This window comes from Thunnus thynnus, chromosome 5, assembly GCF_963924715.1.
Source record: "Thunnus thynnus chromosome 5, fThuThy2.1, whole genome shotgun sequence".
NCBI classification, from domain to species: Eukaryota; Metazoa; Chordata; class Actinopteri; order Scombriformes; family Scombridae; genus Thunnus; species Thunnus thynnus.
In genome coordinates, this window is record NC_089521.1 from 11,750,578 (window position 1) to 11,768,358 (window position 17,781).

The 17,781-nt window shown below is 40.0% G+C and overlaps 1 protein-coding gene across 2 annotated transcripts in view; it reads left to right on the forward strand.

Annotated features, from left to right (window-relative positions):
* abcc8 (ATP-binding cassette, sub-family C (CFTR/MRP), member 8) overlaps positions 1 to 17,781 on the forward strand; it is a 62,681-nt gene that overhangs the window by 41,894 nt on the left and 3,006 nt on the right. The window contains exons 21-37 of one of the 2 annotated variants that reach the window (XM_067589252.1): positions 2,930 to 3,014; positions 3,359 to 3,439; positions 4,141 to 4,278; positions 4,516 to 4,641; positions 4,877 to 4,969; positions 5,672 to 5,741; positions 8,094 to 8,341; positions 10,690 to 10,856; positions 11,380 to 11,607; positions 12,571 to 12,663; positions 12,933 to 13,035; positions 13,463 to 13,576; positions 14,567 to 14,687; positions 15,155 to 15,285; positions 15,431 to 15,509; positions 15,702 to 15,810; positions 16,542 to 16,645. In XM_067589252.1, the coding sequence (XP_067445353.1) occupies positions 2,930 to 3,014; positions 3,359 to 3,439; positions 4,141 to 4,278; positions 4,516 to 4,641; positions 4,877 to 4,969; positions 5,672 to 5,741; positions 8,094 to 8,341; positions 10,690 to 10,856; positions 11,380 to 11,607; positions 12,571 to 12,663; positions 12,933 to 13,035; positions 13,463 to 13,576; positions 14,567 to 14,687; positions 15,155 to 15,285; positions 15,431 to 15,509; positions 15,702 to 15,810; positions 16,542 to 16,645 (2,090 nt within the window). Of the gene's footprint in view, positions 1 to 2,929; positions 3,015 to 3,358; positions 3,440 to 4,140; positions 4,279 to 4,515; positions 4,642 to 4,876; positions 4,971 to 5,671; positions 5,742 to 8,093; positions 8,342 to 10,689; positions 10,857 to 11,379; positions 11,608 to 12,570; positions 12,664 to 12,932; positions 13,036 to 13,462; positions 13,577 to 14,566; positions 14,688 to 15,154; positions 15,286 to 15,430; positions 15,510 to 15,701; positions 15,811 to 16,541; positions 16,646 to 17,781 lie in introns of both variants that reach the window. The other variant, XM_067589253.1, reaches the window with a different exon arrangement.

Consider the following 17,781-nt stretch of genomic DNA (forward strand, 5'->3'; position numbering starts at 1 on the left):
AAAACTGATAGTATGACATTCACATCTGTTTAGGTTGAAACCCTGCTGGGCTTCTCCACGGGTGCCAGTGTTGGGTAGGTCAATGATAGTGTGCTGCAAGTAGTGGAAACCGATGTGACGTAACCAGAGATAGTTCTTTAATGGGTTTCTTTGGAATCGTATGTCTTTATTAGCGAGTTGACAGTAGAGAGATGAGCATGAATGATGAAAATGGAAATTAGATGAGAGACAAGGGGCTTATCGTGTAACACAGGTCCTTGACCTACTCGGTCTGGTGACGCTGAGATTTATAGTCGTGGCCACCAGGGTCTCCCAACCAGAAATACTTTTAATTCATCATGCACACACAAAAATGAGCAAAGTGCTTAGAGCACATAAACATTGTAGCTAAGTTTACTCAATGCTGAATTAAGAGCTGCTTACAGACATCTTTTCTTAAAGGGTACATATCATGCTTTTTGTGATTTTCTGTCATTTATATACTGTTATGGTGTCAGATGTCTACGTTAAACATAGTCAAAGGTCCAAAACTTGAGGTGAACATAAAAATGCTCCCTGAAGTCAAAAGTCCAGGCCTCAGCCTGCTCGGTCGCTCTGTTTACAAAGTTACCTCTACTTCCTCCTCGTGATGATGTCAGATTGTTCACATATGCAAAAACAGAATACAGCATGAGCAGATCAAACTGAACAGACCAGAACAAAGGATCCAACAAAGACTGAACAGAAGACTAGGACTTAAAAACTAATTGAACTAATGAGGAGATGAGGTGCTGGTGGGGAGATGGGTGGAGAAGCTTAGGAGGGAGCCCAGTGTGAGGTGACGAAACACAGGGAGCAAGGCAGGGCTGATGAAACTGATACAGGGAAGGTGTGAAGGGAAGAGCAGGCTGGAGAAAAACACTGAGAGCAGGGCAGGGCTTACAGGCTTGATGCAAGGCAGGTGTGGAGGAAAAACAAGCTGGGGAGGAGTGCAGGTAGACAGACTAACTAATAAAGGCAACTTAATATCATGCCAGATAGTCTTTTAGAGTAAAAACTCAAATCAGCCTTCTCCAACATAGTCCAGTCTTAATATAACAGGGAGAGAGTCTGAGTTCTCTGCTGGATCGGAGGAAAATAGCAACCAAGGGACAGAGTCATACTGTGACACACTGCTGAAAGTCTGCCGAGCAGCCAGGCAGCTTCCAGCAGCTAATCAATCAGAACAGAGTGGGCTCATTAGGAGTTGGGGCTTAAAAAGACAGGAGCTAAAACGGGCTGTTTCAGACAGAGGCTGAACTGAGGAGCTGCGTAAAGAGCCAGTATAAGATAAATAAAGAGTCTTTCAAACTGTAAATCATACAAAGATATTCCAGTAGAGCTCCAGAATGTAAATATGGACCTGGAAGTGTGCACGATACGTCCCCTTTAATTGTTTTCTCTCTCAGTGGTCTTTCTGTAAACTGTCAACTGAGTGTAGCAGGTGATTGATTGGTCAAAGATGTATTCTGACCAAGTTGTTTTCAATAAACTTTTTAGATGTCTCTGGGTTTCTAGGTATGTAGATGTTTACAACACAGACAGAAAAAAATCAGACTGCTCACTTGTATTAGTAACCAGTATGTATGAGCTGCAGTGTGTACATTAATTATTGAAGTGTATTGAACTCAGTACCACAGTAAAATTAGTTGAATGTTCTCTTTTAATAGTATAACAGAGTAATCAACGTGTTGTCAAGCCAAGCTGCGAAGCCAGAAGAGAGACAATTACCTTCTTTCTCCCTGAGGCCACTGGGTTAAATTGGATGTGTTGATGTCTAATTAAGTCAGCAGTTTGAGTCCAGTAAAAGGAGCCAGTTTGTGACTTTTCAAATAATCGGTTTTGACACTGAGACATCTTGAGCCAGGATTTGTCTCTTCTCTGAATGTGTGCAGTTTCCTCCGTGTAGTGTCTCTGTGCAATGCATTTACATCTTCACTCACTCGTGACACAACAACATGCTGGTTTCGTCTCCTAGGGCACAATCAAAACACACACACATATTGTCTTTTACTGACATACACTCAAACACAATTACACACAGTCATTATTCTCCTCGCAACAAATGGTCTCTCTGAAAGGTCAGTTGCTTGCATTTATGGTAACGATCAAGCACTCTCTGAGTCTAATGGACTGTTGTGCTTTGTTGCTGTGGAGATGTTCTATAAAATAAAGATTCACCCACACTGTGCGGCTGTCCTTTCTCAGGTTTATAATGCAAATGGGTTCACAGGGCTGCAGCCTTAGGTGTTTTCAAACACTAAGAGCCCACAGCCATGCTGCTGGCTCTGTCAGGCTGTAATGCTCATTATGAATAAAACCAAACTGTCATACCAATCCAGCTGATACTTGATGAGTTATTTCACCAGAAGAAAAGTCAGGGGATCACAAGTCAGTGGGCTTCATCTTCTGGGAACCATAAATCTCTGCAGAAAAAAATCATATCAATCCATCCCATAACTGTTGAGATTTCATGGGCCAAAGTGTCAAAAAAAATGCTGTGTGTCTGTTGTACCTGTCCGTGTTGGTCAATGTGTCAGTTATTAGCTTGTGTGAGCACATTTGCAAAGCTAAAAGTGAGACAGAATGGGAAAGATGTCAGTTCATGGCACACTGGTGTTTTAGCTGCTTTAAAGCGGATGATGAATATTTACTCTGATCTGATGCACTGTGGTACAAATTATACCAGCAGCCATGTTTAGATGTTGCATTTTCCTGTGTAATAATATTCATATAAAAAACCTCTTTTCATTTTCAGTCCTCATGGTTGTGCTCAGAGACTTTTATGGGTCTACTGCAAACATATCAGCCAATCGATGCTCAGAACCTTGAGCGTACGATTACAGAAAATTTAAGATGATGGATCAGTCAAATTAATTTAGTTTTCTGTCTCTTGTTTTGTGCCCGCCAGATACAAAGCTGTCATCGAGGCCTGCTCGCTTCAGCCTGACATCGACATCCTTCCACAGGGGGACCAGACAGAGATCGGTGAGCGGGTCAGTATCACAGTACAGTTTAGGATTTTCCTTGAATTCCTCTGTGGCCCTTTTATTTTTTCCAATTTGACCATAGCTAGCACTGTGGCTCACCGTATTGCAGGATCATTTGTCATTGTTACTGGGCAGTGAGGATTTGATGTGTGTGTGTGCGTGTGTGTGTTCAGCCAGAGCACTGTCATGTTGGATTTCTTCATGCACCAGTAATGCAGGAAATAAACCGTGGTCTCCTTTGTTACTCTGAGGGCGGGTGCCACACACAATTATGGATATACTGATGTTAGTCATTCATCTTTGTAGTGGGAGCTTGTAGTAATGTTTTCTTTACACCCCGTCTGGTGCAGGGCATCATCCTCTCAGGTGGACAGAAACAGCGTATCAGTGTGGCCAGAGCCTTGTACCAGCAGACCAGCGTGGTCTTTCTGGTGAGTCTGTGCACAGACATCTTTGATCAAAAGAATGACTTCAGTGAGTGGATTGCACATTTAGTTATCTGTATCAGTATTCACAGTGAAGCTGTGCTACTGACGCTTCGCCTGAAGACGCAAATGTGATTCTATTTCTGATGCCTTCCTACGTGTCAAAAATAGCAACATGCTTTCTTAAGCTCAACTGCAGGGCTTTATAATAATGTTATACATGTTTTGGAAATTTTGGAGGGAAGTGAAAGATGAAGTGGTCAATTTGAATGGTTTTGATTTATAGTGATCACCCTTTAGATGCCATTTAGCAGCTGAAATACAAAAATACAAAACATAATGCAAAACTGACAGGATTATTGCTATATATACTGAGAAAGACTATCCTTAAATGTTGGATTTCTAAAGAGTGGAAGATCAGTATGAGGAGGTCTTCAAAAATATTACATTTGGAGAAATTGACGCACAATTTGCATGATGATATCAAGTAATTCATGAAGATTAAGAGATCATTAGATCATTAGGGTGAAAACTGTGATTCTGTATGTATTTTTGTCTGAATGGACAGACTTGAATCAAAGCCTCAATGAAAAATAGATATACATATGTTTAATAATATTTTACTCATACTTGTTTTTTTTGTATTCTTGTCTCCTCCCCTTACACTTTTAAAAAACCATTAAAGTCTGTTCATATCTTTTTTTTAGGATGACCCATTCTCTGCCTTAGACATCCACCTGAGTGACCACCTGATGCAGGACGGCATCCTCAAGCTCCTGAGAGAGGAGAAGAGGACGGTGGTGTTGGTCACACACAAACTTCAGTACCTACCACACGCAGACTGGGTATGACCAGCTGAATAAACTGTAGAGTTACACACCTTTTAACTCTTTAACAGTCAAAGTAATTGTCCATTTGTAAAGCTGTTATATTCTTTATGATATAAACACTTTCTTGTCTCATCTGGGATGCAGTTTATCTCAGGAGGATCCCAGAACACATAAAGATTGATTTCCATTCTCTCCTAATACAAAAGATTGCATTTGTTCCTTTTCTTTGTGTCTGTGTTTGTTTGTTATCAGATTATTGCTATGAAGGACGGCACCATCCAGACTGAAGGGACTCTGAAGGACATCTCGAACTCTGAGCCTGAGCTGTTTGAACAGTGGAAAACCCTGATGCACAGAGAGGATCAGGAGTTTGAGAAGGTGATTCATGACTGAACACTCAAATTGCTGATTAATCCTTAATGACTTCAAATCAGCTTTTAATAGCCTTTGCTTTTGGTAATTTAAGACCTTTTTATTCAGTACCTGCGCAAACTATCTAGTGCTGCCTGGAATTAAAGTTTGATTGCCTGGGTTTTTGCGTAATATGGCAACAGATTGTAGTCTTTAGTGTCCTGGTGAGAATAAAATGTTTTTTTCATCATCTCTCTTCCAGGAGGCGGTGGCCAGTATGACAGACCTGGAGAGGAAAAACCTGCGGAGGGCCATGTACTCCAGAGAAGCCGTCAGGACCGAAGAGGATGAAGAAGGTGAGATGTCACACGACCGTCGCCATGACAACTGGAAAACAGCAGCTTGATTACATTTGGAGATGATTGGGAATAATGCAGTCAGCGCTTCACTGATTTCAGCCTGATTAAAATGTGTTTGTGTGTGTATACTGGTAATGATAAAGGTGGAGTATCATTTCCCCTTTCCTGTTGTGTTTATTTGCTGAGGAACAGCCCCTGTTATAATAAGGGACCTATTTTCATGGTGATGAAACGACCAGCGCAGCCTGGTTTGGTTTTTATAAGGATGAGTGGAGTTTCATGTTTTATTTTTGAAATGTGTTACTGTGCAATCGCTGCTGTCACATCAATTATGATATGACATGAGCATTTACAACGTGACTGAAATTGTGTCGGATTGATGTGATCACATAAATGATTTGAATGACTACAAATTCCCTGCATTTCATTCTTATCCCTTGTGCTTTTATATAATTCAAACATTGCATCGGTGGTAAAAACTCCAGACCTTGCTCTTCTCCCTGGTGTTCTGTGTCTTGGCTTCTCTCAGCAACCAGATATGACACAGCACTTCTCTCTTCCAGCCTCCTGTTGTGAGATACTCAATCTGACCCTTTCTCTGTGTGTGTCTTTGCTGTGAAACGTGCGACTGTAGTGGAAGGTGTTAAGGTGCAGTGGCTGTACTCTTTATCTGTGTTCTGTGTTGTCTCCCGTGTGCTGGTGGCACCCCTGAGTGGACTTGTGCGATGGCTCCAGCACCAGGTTTTACCCTCATGTTCGATCGAGCAGGTGTGGCCAGAAAGCATGAAAGCAAAAACAAAAAAGCAAATAACATCTGTGGCATTGTGACGCTGCAAGCAAATCGCAGCTGTGTCAGCTTCTCCCACCATCTTAGAGTCTCATCATCCATGTAGTATTTTCTTTCTCTCGCTTTTTCCCCCCAAACATTTCTCACTCTTGCTTTTTAAAACGTGCCAGCATGATGGAAGATGATGGTAGCTGTAGTCTGTTCAGCCCTGCCAGTCATTCTGTCCCTGTCTTTTCTTCCTCAACTCTCCCGCTCCCTCTCTGCCTCCAGCTTGTCTGAGCCTCACACATGCAGCCTCATGCTCCAAAGCTTTCTGCATGATGTGCTGTGATATATTTACATCAGGGGTGGGGAGGTCGTTAAAATTAGCTCCTCACCCCCAGTCAGTGTGTCATGACTGCCCCTGAAAAACACTGCATTCATGGGAATGAGCATCTGCCTGGTGTCATAGAGCATGAATGAATATGGATACTGAAGCCTGTAGCATACTCTGTCTCTCTCTGGTTTCTCCTCTTCGTTGGCCCTTTTATTCTCTTCTCTCTTGCCCTTTGCTTGCACTTGTCCTTGTTTTGTCCTGTGTCTCCATACAGACACAGGAAGGAACAGTCTGACAAATGTCAGAGAAGGACAGAGAGAGAAAATGATTAAATATCTAGAAAGGAGGAGTAACATCAGAAATGTCAGAGAGCAGAATGTCAGAGTCGCAGCAGAGGAGAGAGCACTTAAATTGATTATCAGGGGTCCAAGCAGCAAAGCTGCCGGAACCCTATTGTATCTGCTAGGATTATTATTATTATTTTTATTTTATTTTTTCTTCTCGTTCTTGTTCCCTAAAAGTACCTGGGTGTCAGAAACCGTAACAGCAACATTTCCCAAAATTGGCAGATAGGTTGGAAATCTCAAACACTACTCAGACAAAAAAAGAAAAAAATTGGTGAGATGGTGGCGCTATAAAAACGAACTTTATGTTTTCACCTATAACTTTTGAACCATAAGTCTCACAGATGAGTCTATCCACATAAGCCACGCCCATTTGCGCCTAGATAGATTTTCTGCCATTTTGAATTCTGTCCAAATCTTTTTTTTTCTACTCCTCCTTCAAATTTTGAACAATTGGTGTCAACGTTGGCATAAAGCATATCTGGACCCTGCCGTAAAAAGTACATTTTTGGATTTTTGATATTCTATATCATTTTGAAATCACATATTTTTAAACCTGTGTCTTTAAGTTCAATTTTATATAAACGTTCATAAATCAAAATTGGCTTCTTAAGCTATTGTAACCTCACTTGGTCTATGTATTCGGATGCTAGGTCAGAGCTTCGCTACGCAGTCCTGTGATATTCTGTCACTAGGGGGGCGCCACAAATTTGAAAAGTTTATATCTGGTAATTGTCTGCATGGATTTGTACAAAATTTGGTTTGCATGATCTAGGGTGATGACTCAGTCGATGCATAAAATTTGGTAATGATCAATTAAAGTGGGTGTGGCTTATTACAACAAATCTAAATTTCTAGACATTCCACATTCCAAACTTCAAAAAATCAAAATAAATCACACGTACGTCCTACAGAGCTGAAATTTTTTCAGTAAATCCACTGAATTGTGACAAAAGTTTGCCTTGCTGCAACCAGAAGTCTATATTTATATGTCACTCTATATTTTTCAAAATATGCAAAATCAATTAACATCTATATCTCCAAAAATCTTCATTCATATGCTATCAAAATTGAAACAGACATTCTCTAGATGGTAGATATCAAGTTTTTAAATGGTGTTCAGATTGGTCGAATGGTGAGTCCACAATGATATTCAATATCTTGATGTAATTTGTACTGTATGCACAACATTTTCTATTTCATCAAATTTTTAAACAAATTTCACTGAAATATTTGACAATACACCCGAAACCAGCAGAATGATGTGTGAACGTTTTGACTGTCGTAAGCGTTTTAAGTAGACAAAAGTTTTGCACATATGATGTCATTGCCTCAAGTTGTAGAAGGGCTGTAGAAAGCCATCCACCAGTGGTGCGATCACTAACTCACCTTCTGCAAAGGTAAAGGGTTTGAATCCCCAGGTGGCCAATTCACACTTGCCAACCATGTGGTAATTTATGCATGTGGCATGTTTTCAAATTCTTCTAAAGGTTATATTAAATTGAAAGCTGTCCTTTGTGCTTGGACCCCGTTCATTGGCGCTTGTGGCTGTATTTTAGGTTTATTTATTACCTCCTAAATAATCAAAAAGTCATCCTGGTCAAATTTCAGATTTGGCCAAAAAATAAACCAAGCCTCTTAAACGTTTTAACTTGTCTCCGTTTTGGCTTCAGAGGAATCCGTGGAGAGCGACGATGACGACAATCTATCGCAGGTGATGCGCCAGCGAGCCACCATCCCCTGGCGTTCCTGTGGCACCTACCTGTCCTCTGCCGGGCTCCTCCTCCTCACCATGCTCCTTATATCACAGCTCCTCAAACACTCCCTCATGGTCGCCATAGACTACTGGCTGGCTCACTGGACGTCACACGTCATCACTGCCAAGATAGAGGCCACAGCTCGCAACTGTACGCTTGTTCAGGTGAGAGGCTGAAAGGATGAGATGGCCAAAAATATCTTTTTCTGCATTGACCATCAGTTTTTAGAGTCATAAAGTTTTTCTGCTTGAATGTCACTGCCTTTAAGGGGGAGTAAATCACAAACAGATGCTGAGCTGAATATGTATTTAGAATAAAGTTGAAATGATTAGTTGATCAATCTGTTTGTTGATCAACACCGAAATAATTGGCAACTGCTGGTCTGAGTAGAAAACTGTAACTAACTATGTTTTTTTTTTGAAGAGCAGGCCAAAGTGAAATTACATAACAATTTTCTCACTAATTCTCCTGTGAATCTCAGTTAAGCAGAGCTGACCTAAAACACAAACACAGACACTGCCAGCTCCAGATGAAGCTCTCTGTAACACACCCTGAAGCAACTGCATCTCAGCCTCATCTGCATAATAGAGCCACAGAAATGCGCTGATGGAGCTTCGGTGTCAGAAAAAAGGTGGAAAAATAAAGACGGTGGAAAAATAAATTTATGAAATAATGTTTGAGTAAGAGTACGTATGAGGCCTGCAATGATGATTCATTCAGTCTGATCTAACAGATCTTATAAATGAATGAATTCTGAGGTCCATGAGTGAAAAACATCACAACGTATAAAACATGTGAGTGTGAAAGAGAGGCCATTTGTCATCTACTTTATACTTCTTTAACCTTTGTTTGGTTTTCAGCATGTTTTTTTTTGGCGGCCTCCTCCCAAATATAGCTTCTGCTGGCACACACACCCACACAAACTGCATTGTAGGCTGCGTTGTTCACATATTGGGACCAACCATCTGTTGGCAGATTATCATGTTCCAGGTCCATTGAAGCAGCTCTGTTATCAATAGGTGTGTGTGTGTGTGTGTGTGTGTGTGTGTGTGTGTGTGTGTGTCCTGTGGACTGAAATGCCAGGTGACATTTCACACGGTCATGCGGCTAAAGACAGAGTCAGCTGGGGTTTGAGGACAGCCGTTTAAAAGGCATTGCTGTCGTCTCATCCTCACTTCTGTCACACACATGAATGTGCAGTCAAGTGCAGATAAATTGTCACTTAAATGCCGAGCACATGTTGTTTGGCTGAGCTTCAGTGTGTCTTTGCCAAGTGTATCTAATCTATGCTCTGTCGTGGACTTATCCACGTGGGGACACTCTGAAGTCCTGTTCGGCTATCAAACACAAACTCTGGCACCTGACTGCCACTTCACATAGCTGCCAGGATGCTGTCCAACAGCCCGGACAGCAGTTTAGAAACTAAATGTTACTGTCAAGGCTCTTACAAGTGACAGATAATCTTTCTGTCTTTTCTGTCCATCTTCAAACGATGGCTATGAAAGAATGAAAAGGATTAGTGTGATGGGCAGCTGGAGTCTTTTTTCTTTTCTTTTAATTGAAATTCTGTTTGTTTCTATTATTGTTTTTGCCAGTTTAGTTATAAATGGTTAATTCTTTTATGTGTCTGTCTGAAATTAAACACAGTCCATGTATTAAAAGACCAGTCAGCCATTTAAAGGAATGATAGCAGGTTTCAGTATTGCATTGTGAATATTGTTGTGAGGTGACTCTTTTATTCACATGTAGATAATTGATTGTGGCTTTTGTGTGTGGATCTCAATTCAATGAGAAATACAACTTCTCCTCATTTCATGGAAGAATAATTTAAACTAGCTAAGTTACTGAAGTTGTTGTCTAACATTTTTATAAATATGAACAATATTATTATTATATTATATTATAAAAATGTTTGTATGATATCACAAGTTTAAACTGTGCTGCTAGAATTCATAAAATTGTATCACTGATTATGTAATTCACTTCAAAAATACATTTTGAATTGATTTATTTTCCATAATAATCCATAATTTATAATCCAAACTGAATTATAACTCTAAAGTCTGATCAAATGCGAATAAGTGAAAACATTAACATATCTTGTCATACAGTATGAGTCACATTTCAAATGGCATCATAGAAAAGGAAGGAGGAACGTAGGAAGAAAGATAATTCGTTGCTCCTAGGAAATGGAGTGAGACAAAATATGATCAGAAAAAATAATTAAAAGAAAATTGACAAGTTTGAAACAGTCAATCAAAGTGCAGAGTGAAGAGGATATTAAATTAAGTAGAAAATAGAGAAGGTCAGGACAGGACACTGCAGCAACTCCGAGCTTCTTTTTCTTGTTGTCAGCTCAGCTTTGAAAGCTTCACTGGCTCAGAGTTTAATTATGCTTATAATTGCTGTACAAGCAAACTGACTGGCAGGAACGCCCCAGTCTCTTTAAAACACAAACGCACCCACACACAGAGTTGCAGTCTTTAATAACTCTGTCTGTCTCTCGCTGTAGGACTGCGGCTTCAGTCACTCGTGGTATCTGACGGTGTTCAGCGTGCTGTGCTGCCTGGGCATCGTCCTCTGTCTGGTCACCTCTGTGGCTGTGGAGTGGACCGGCCTCAGCGTGGCCAAGGAGCTCCACCACAACCTGCTCAACAAGATCATACTGGCCCCCATGCGGTACGACGCTCATTGTGTATGCTGCAGCTCTGCCTCATGATGTGTGAAAGGGACAGACAGAGAGAGATACTGTGTGTGTGTGTATGGGCCCTAAAACGCATCATTTAAAAGCGGATATACGCTTAAAAGCACCTTTTCTCGCCCCATTACTCTGAACACCATCTGCTTTCCTCACACAAAACCCAGGAGACACACTCACATAGAGAAAGACGCATAACACACCTGCATGTAGTGAATATACACTCACATACACAGCTGAATAAACTGTTTTTCACATGAAAGACTTTAAAGTGAACCAGCTGTTGAATATTATTATCACGTTATGGAAATCTCTAAAAACTAATGACAAGGTTCATTTGTTTTATATTATGTTTTAGGAATATTCTAGTGAAATAAAGCAGTTGAAATATTACTATGCATGTGCACTTAAGTCTGTCCAGATTTTGCACATTTTGTCAGAATCATCATGGAGTTTACTTGCTAAGTAAACATCATCTTTTTTTTTTTTTCTTCATCTTTCCAGGCTGTTTGAGACGACTCCGCTCGGCACCATCCTCAACAGGTTCTCCACTGACACAAACACAATCGACCAGCACATCCCGACCACGCTGGAGTGCCTCTCCCGCTCCACCCTGCTGTGCGTGTCCGCCCTGGGTGTCATTTCCTACGTGACCCCCGTGTTTCTCATCGCCCTGCTCCCACTGGCCGTCGCCTGCTACTTCATCCAGAAATACTTTCGGGTGGCCTCCAGGTGAGTCTGACGGTGGATGTCACAGATGTGAAGGTTTTCATCATCGCATGTTGCAGTCATTTCATATACTTGGTGTTGTTACTGAATGTTTTACCAACCAAAGGAGGAGTTTATATTCTACAGTTACACAAAATTACACAGGAAAGGTTTTTAAAGGCTGATACATATATTATTTAAATTCATTTAAATGTGACATTTTGGATGTTTTTCCACTGAAATGATCTTTCTGGGAGCATTTAGATTATTATGTAACTAAATTTAATTTAATTAAACTATAATTGAACGGTTAAATTTTGAAAAATGTGAAACATGAAATAGTAATAATCCAAATAAATAATTTTTAGGTTTTGGCTTGGTGAAAAAGTCTCTGGGGGGTTTGGTTGTGCTGGACTAATTTGGACTCATGACTTCAGTATTTATAAAATGCTGGTTACATCCCTGCCTGCAATAATTGTTTCTTCCTTTAATCTCTTGAGGTTTGAACTTGTTTATGAATTAAATTTTATTTTCCTCAGTGGGATGTGAGATCATCCTCTGTTTTCATCACTTCTCCAGTGCTTGCTGCCCAAAATGCATAAACCCACAGTTTTGTTCATCAGTACACAACTTACTATAGGACACATTTCACAGCAAAGCTTCATCAGATCTAGGCTTATTAATTTATGTTGTGACGTGCAAATTATAAACAATTTATCATCTGTCATTATTTTATAATGTAGCTCTTTTCCCAGTTTTAGCCGCTCTGAAAAACACAGGTAGATGGGGAAACTTTCAGTAAATAAATTCAATAGATTTTTTCAAATAAAAGCAAGACAGCTCATGCATCAGTGGCTCAATGCAGCTTTACATGATAGAAAAAAGGGTTATACAAGTCTTTTGTGTGACACAAACTAAATTAGAGCCAAAATTGTTCACATTTTTCTGATATTTCCTTCTCTGCTGCTTCCTCTGTCTTCTGGTCAGGGACCTGCAGCAGCTGGAGGACAGCACCCAACTCCCCCTCCTCTCCCACTTCTCTGAGACAGTGGAAGGTCTCACGACTATAAGGGCCCTAAGGTAACACGTTCTCTGGCTCTTCACATCCTCAGAGTGTCTCAGTGGTTGAAACATCATGATTATTATATAAGAGGGAAATAAAATCTATTTCACTTACTGTAATATTCAACAAATAAATCCTTAAGTTTAATCCTTCTAAATACATCCTAATCTCCCAATAAGCTTTCCTCATAATTGGCTCATGTTGGACATGTACTGTTGGTATAAAATGCAATCGGTTCTCAGAGAATAGAAAGTGTAATAATAGTAGATTTTCTTTCCTCTGGCAGATATGAGCCCAGATTCAGACAGAGGTTACTGCAGTTCACTGATGCCAACAACATCGCCTCTCTCTTCCTCACAGCAGCCAATCGTTGGCTGGAAGTCCGCATGGTAATGATCCGTTTACTGTTCAGCTCTTTTAGCTTCTGATCAATCCCGCTTTTTTTTTTTTTTTTTTTTTTTTTTTTTTAGACGGCAGTCATCGTGTAACTGCTCCCTCTGTTGGGATGATGAAAAGCTGAATTTCTTGTCCTCTTATATTAACACAGCGTACCTTCCTGTAATGTTTTATGTACCGGGATGCATGATGCTCACAGATCATTTGGTTTCTGCTGTGTCACAGTGAAGATAACCTTGAGACATTTATAGGTGAACGTTCACAGATGCAAGTGAAAACACACACAGGGCTTGTTGCTGACTTGTCATTGTGTGTTGTCAATAAACATATCTGTAATAACAGATCTCTTTTTATTTTATTAACTATCTCAATGTATTCAGTGATGCATTATCTTCTTGCTGTCATGTTGACTCTCTGCAGGAGTATATCGGAGCCTGTGTGGTGTTGGTAGCCGCTGTGGCCTCCATCACAAACTCCCTCTATTACCAGCTGTCGACCGGTCTTGTGGGGTTAGGTCTGACATACGCGCTCATGGTGAGGATCTGTGTATGTGTGTGTTTGTGGGGGGTTTTCATTGCTTTTTTACCTGTCATTTAAAGGACCATACAGATGGTTAACTACAGTGATAAAGGTGGTGATGGCTCATAGAACATCTGGTGTGTGTGAACATTTAAACATGGATCTAAAAGCCACTCCAAAACTTTTTATCAGTGATCAAATCCTTTTTTTTTTTACATATGAAAAGTAAAATATCAACAAAATGTTATAAAAAGAACACTTGGTATTAAATGACTAAGTATGGAATATTCTTGGCATTCGGTACATCTACAGAGTTTACTAAACACAACATCTGACATGAACGCAATACAAAATAGTTCATTAACCACTCAAACACATCTATGATACACTAACTGGATAAATTAATTATAAAAAATAAACAAGACTAAAGAGTCGGGTTTAAATAACTTTCTGGAGTGTCTCTGGGCTCTCATGGATTTTTTCAAGTACTCTTTGCTTGCTTACTTTGGTGTGAATTTGATGAATAATCAGCAGCTCACTGGCATTTTTCCCCTTTTTTGCTCTTCATTTTCCATAACTGGAAGATTTTCTGAGCTGTGCTTGTCACAAGAGGACCTTGTTTACTGTAAGCTATTGTAAACACAGTAACTTTTGATGTTAATTTCTATGTGTAGAGACATTAAGTAAAATAAAAGTGGAAACCAGTTTAAACCGATGTGGTTCTCGTACATCATCTGGGTATTTACTAATGAAACTTATTTTAAAAAATGAAAGCGATGAACTTAAACTATCTGGATGCATTAACCTCTTGTTCCAAAGTTCATGCTGTTTGCAAAAAATGTTTCTTTTTTACTGGATGCAGTTTTAAAGTTGAGCAGAGACATTGCCGCATTGACTCATTACCCTCCTTCTAACACACCGTGTGTTTGCCTGTGGTGACATTTTCCCAACTCGTCTCTACTCCCCCCTCTTCCTCCTCCTCATCCTCCTCACCTCCTGTATCAGGTATCCAACTACATGAACTGGATGGTGCGTAATCTGGCGGACATGGAAGTACAGCTCGGCTCAGTCAAGAGGATTAACGGCCTCCTCAAAACCGAACCAGAGAATTACGAGGGTCTGCTCAGTGAGTGAAGCAACACAGTTAAAATAAACCTTCTTTCACTAATTCCTCATGTGCACAAAGAAATCACATCAGGTTGTAATTTCTTCCTCATTCATGATGACTTTTGAAGTTGTCCCACGTTTTCTCTACATTCATCATTGTCAGCTCAAGTAGGGGTATCATAACGCTCATGAAAAACTGTATCTTTATCCCCGTTCAGCTGTTTTTCAGTAAGTTAAAGCCTTTATATCCCCTAATAATCTATCTTACATGCATGTTTCCTTTCAGCCAAATGAGCTTTTACAAAGTGGCGGGCAGAACTATTTCAGTTAGGGTCTAAAAATCACAAATGGAGAGATAACAATTATAAATCTGCTAATAGGGCAGAAGAAACAGCTACAGTCAGTTTCCTCTAGTTTCTGACTTCTCGAGAGGTAAAAAAAAAAAAGAAAGCTAAATCTCACCGGTGTTTCTGTGTCCGTGCTCAGCTGTGTCTCAGGTCCCTGATGGCTGGCCCCAACAGGGAGAGATCAAGATCCAGAATCTGAGTGTCCGTTACGACACCACACTGAAGCCTGTGCTCAAAAACGTGAACACACACATCAGCCCTGGACAGAAGGTAAGCAAATGCCTCAATCTGTGTGTGTGTGTGTGAGAGAGAGAGAGAGAGAGAGAAGAGGAAATAAAATCCAAAGGTCAGGAAAAGTTGTGAATGAATGATGGAGTATTTGTGATAATAATGATTCAGATTTGTTTGTTTTCAGGTGGGGATCTGTGGCAGGACGGGCAGCGGCAAATCATCTTTCTCTCTGGCCTTCTTCCGCATGGTGGACATGTTTGAGGGTAAAATATAAGTTAAATTTCACATCAGTATGAAGATATTATTGAAATGAATGAAATGTTTCTAATGAAATATGAACAAAATGATTTATCAATATAACACCAGTGAGAAAAACCTTTGTTTATTGATGAATATCTTAAATGTTGCACTTTGTAATGTCATTTATGAGTGAAGCATTTATTTTTCTCTCATAGGGAGGATTGTAATTGACGACATCGACATCGCCAAGCTGCCTCTGCAGACACTCAGGTCTCGCTTGTCCATCATCCTCCAAGACCCCTTCCTGTTTAGTGGCACCATTCGGTACGATGAACTTCACTCTACTATCAGTTTTGTCAGTTGTCACAGCAATTTAGATTGGCTGATAATGTGATACTAAAAGTGTCGGCAGAAGGGGGGGAAAAACACAGAACATTTCCAGTAACTGGACCAACTGGCAAACTGCCAGACACAGTTCAAAGTGATTCATCCGGAGCATAAGTAGAGCTGAGGGTTTGCAGATAAGAGGACATTTCTCTGAAAACTCCACTGGAGAGTTTTATTTTTAGACCTCAGCAACAGTGATGATAAAGGCTTTGTCATGTTGGAAAAGTAGAAATGTAAGGAAGCTGGCAAACTGTAGTTCGGGATATATTAAAATGTTCATTACATAGTCATTAGAGACATTACTAAAAATAGATAGAGATCACAATGAGATTCAATAACCACTTCTTTACCAGTTTAATATTAAAATACATCTGAAATTAAATATCATTTTTTGTCTACAGCAGACATAACTGCTCTGTAAATCACCAAAAAATCAGACACCAAAAGGGAAAAATGTATGTTTTGATGGCAGCAGTTTACAAAGTGATGAAACATGACACATTTTTATATCATCTCTGCTTTGCCGATGCTCTGCTATGCTCTACTCTCCTCATATGGTCACCTCACATTATGATGGTTGGTCACAATTGCCCGTGGGTGCCTGAGCTCCCGTTATGTAGCTAATGAAGTGTGTGTGTGTGTGTGTGTGTGTGTGTGTGTGTGTCTAGGTTCAACCTGGATCCAGAGATGAAGGCTACGGATGAGATGCTGTGGGAAGCTCTGGATATTGCTCAGCTGAAGCCGGTTGTTAAATTGCTTCCAGGAGGGCTTGGTGAGAATATGTGTGTCTGTTTAAGTGTGTTTGTGTGTTTGTGTGTGTGTGTGTGAGAAAGAGATAACTTGCACATTTGACATTTACAATAAACTGTTATTACTGTTAGTGCCAGAGACTAGAAAACACTATATTAACAAATGTGTTCCATGTGCAGCTGTTCATATTTGTTTCAACACAGTCAAATGATGCAGTATATAAACAAACAGCATGTGTTTAATGAATACAACAGTTCCTTCACTGTCAGCTGCTTGAGTGTCTCGACACTAAGATCAAGCTGCTGTATCAGAATACACAGTCATTAATTTTTTAAATCCCTGTCAGAGCTGCGTTATGTGTTGCTGCTCCATCTTGCACAGTTGTACCTGCTTATCTCAGGTGCTGCTCTGACGTAGCAGACTGCAGCGGTCTCACAGATCAGATCACATGTCAGCTGAGAGCCTCTTTAGCGGAGTTAAACTACAGGCATGATGAATGCTTGGCATGCTGATGTATGGGGCTTCCTCTCTGCATGGTGGCTTACTTTAGCTCCCGTTGCTTTGCAATTCATCACTCAGTTCTTATGTTTCTGTCATCCTCAATGCTTTCTCATGAAAAGACAGAATTCTTTTTACTCCTCTGTTGGATTAATAGACTGCTGGCACTCATCTCACTTTTGTGTGTCAATGAGTGACATGTTGAAACTGAGCTACTCCCTGCTGTAGTTTATGTTCACCGGAGCCAAAGGTTCAATAACATATTGATCTGTAACCCAGGAGTTAATGGCCACTTAATTTCGCCCTGTTACACTAATTTAATAAATGTAACAGTACAGTGCCAACAGTGTTTGCATTTAAATCAGTCTGTACTGTAGCAGAAGACTCTTTGTTACTGTAGTGGTGGTGAGTCCTTGAATCATTCACATATTTAAAGTTCCCCACCGTACATGTTTTAAGATGTGTATAAAACACTCTACTTTGAGTAATAATTTGTGTCTGATGTGTTTTTTCCACAAAAATGTTAAATTATTTAAAATCCTTAAAATGACAGCTACTTCTTCTCCCTTGTTAAAAATTAAAGAAACTTTGAATATGTGAATAGTTTTTATTTCACAAAAGATGTCTCCTACTTCACAGTAAAGTTCATTCTCAGTGTTT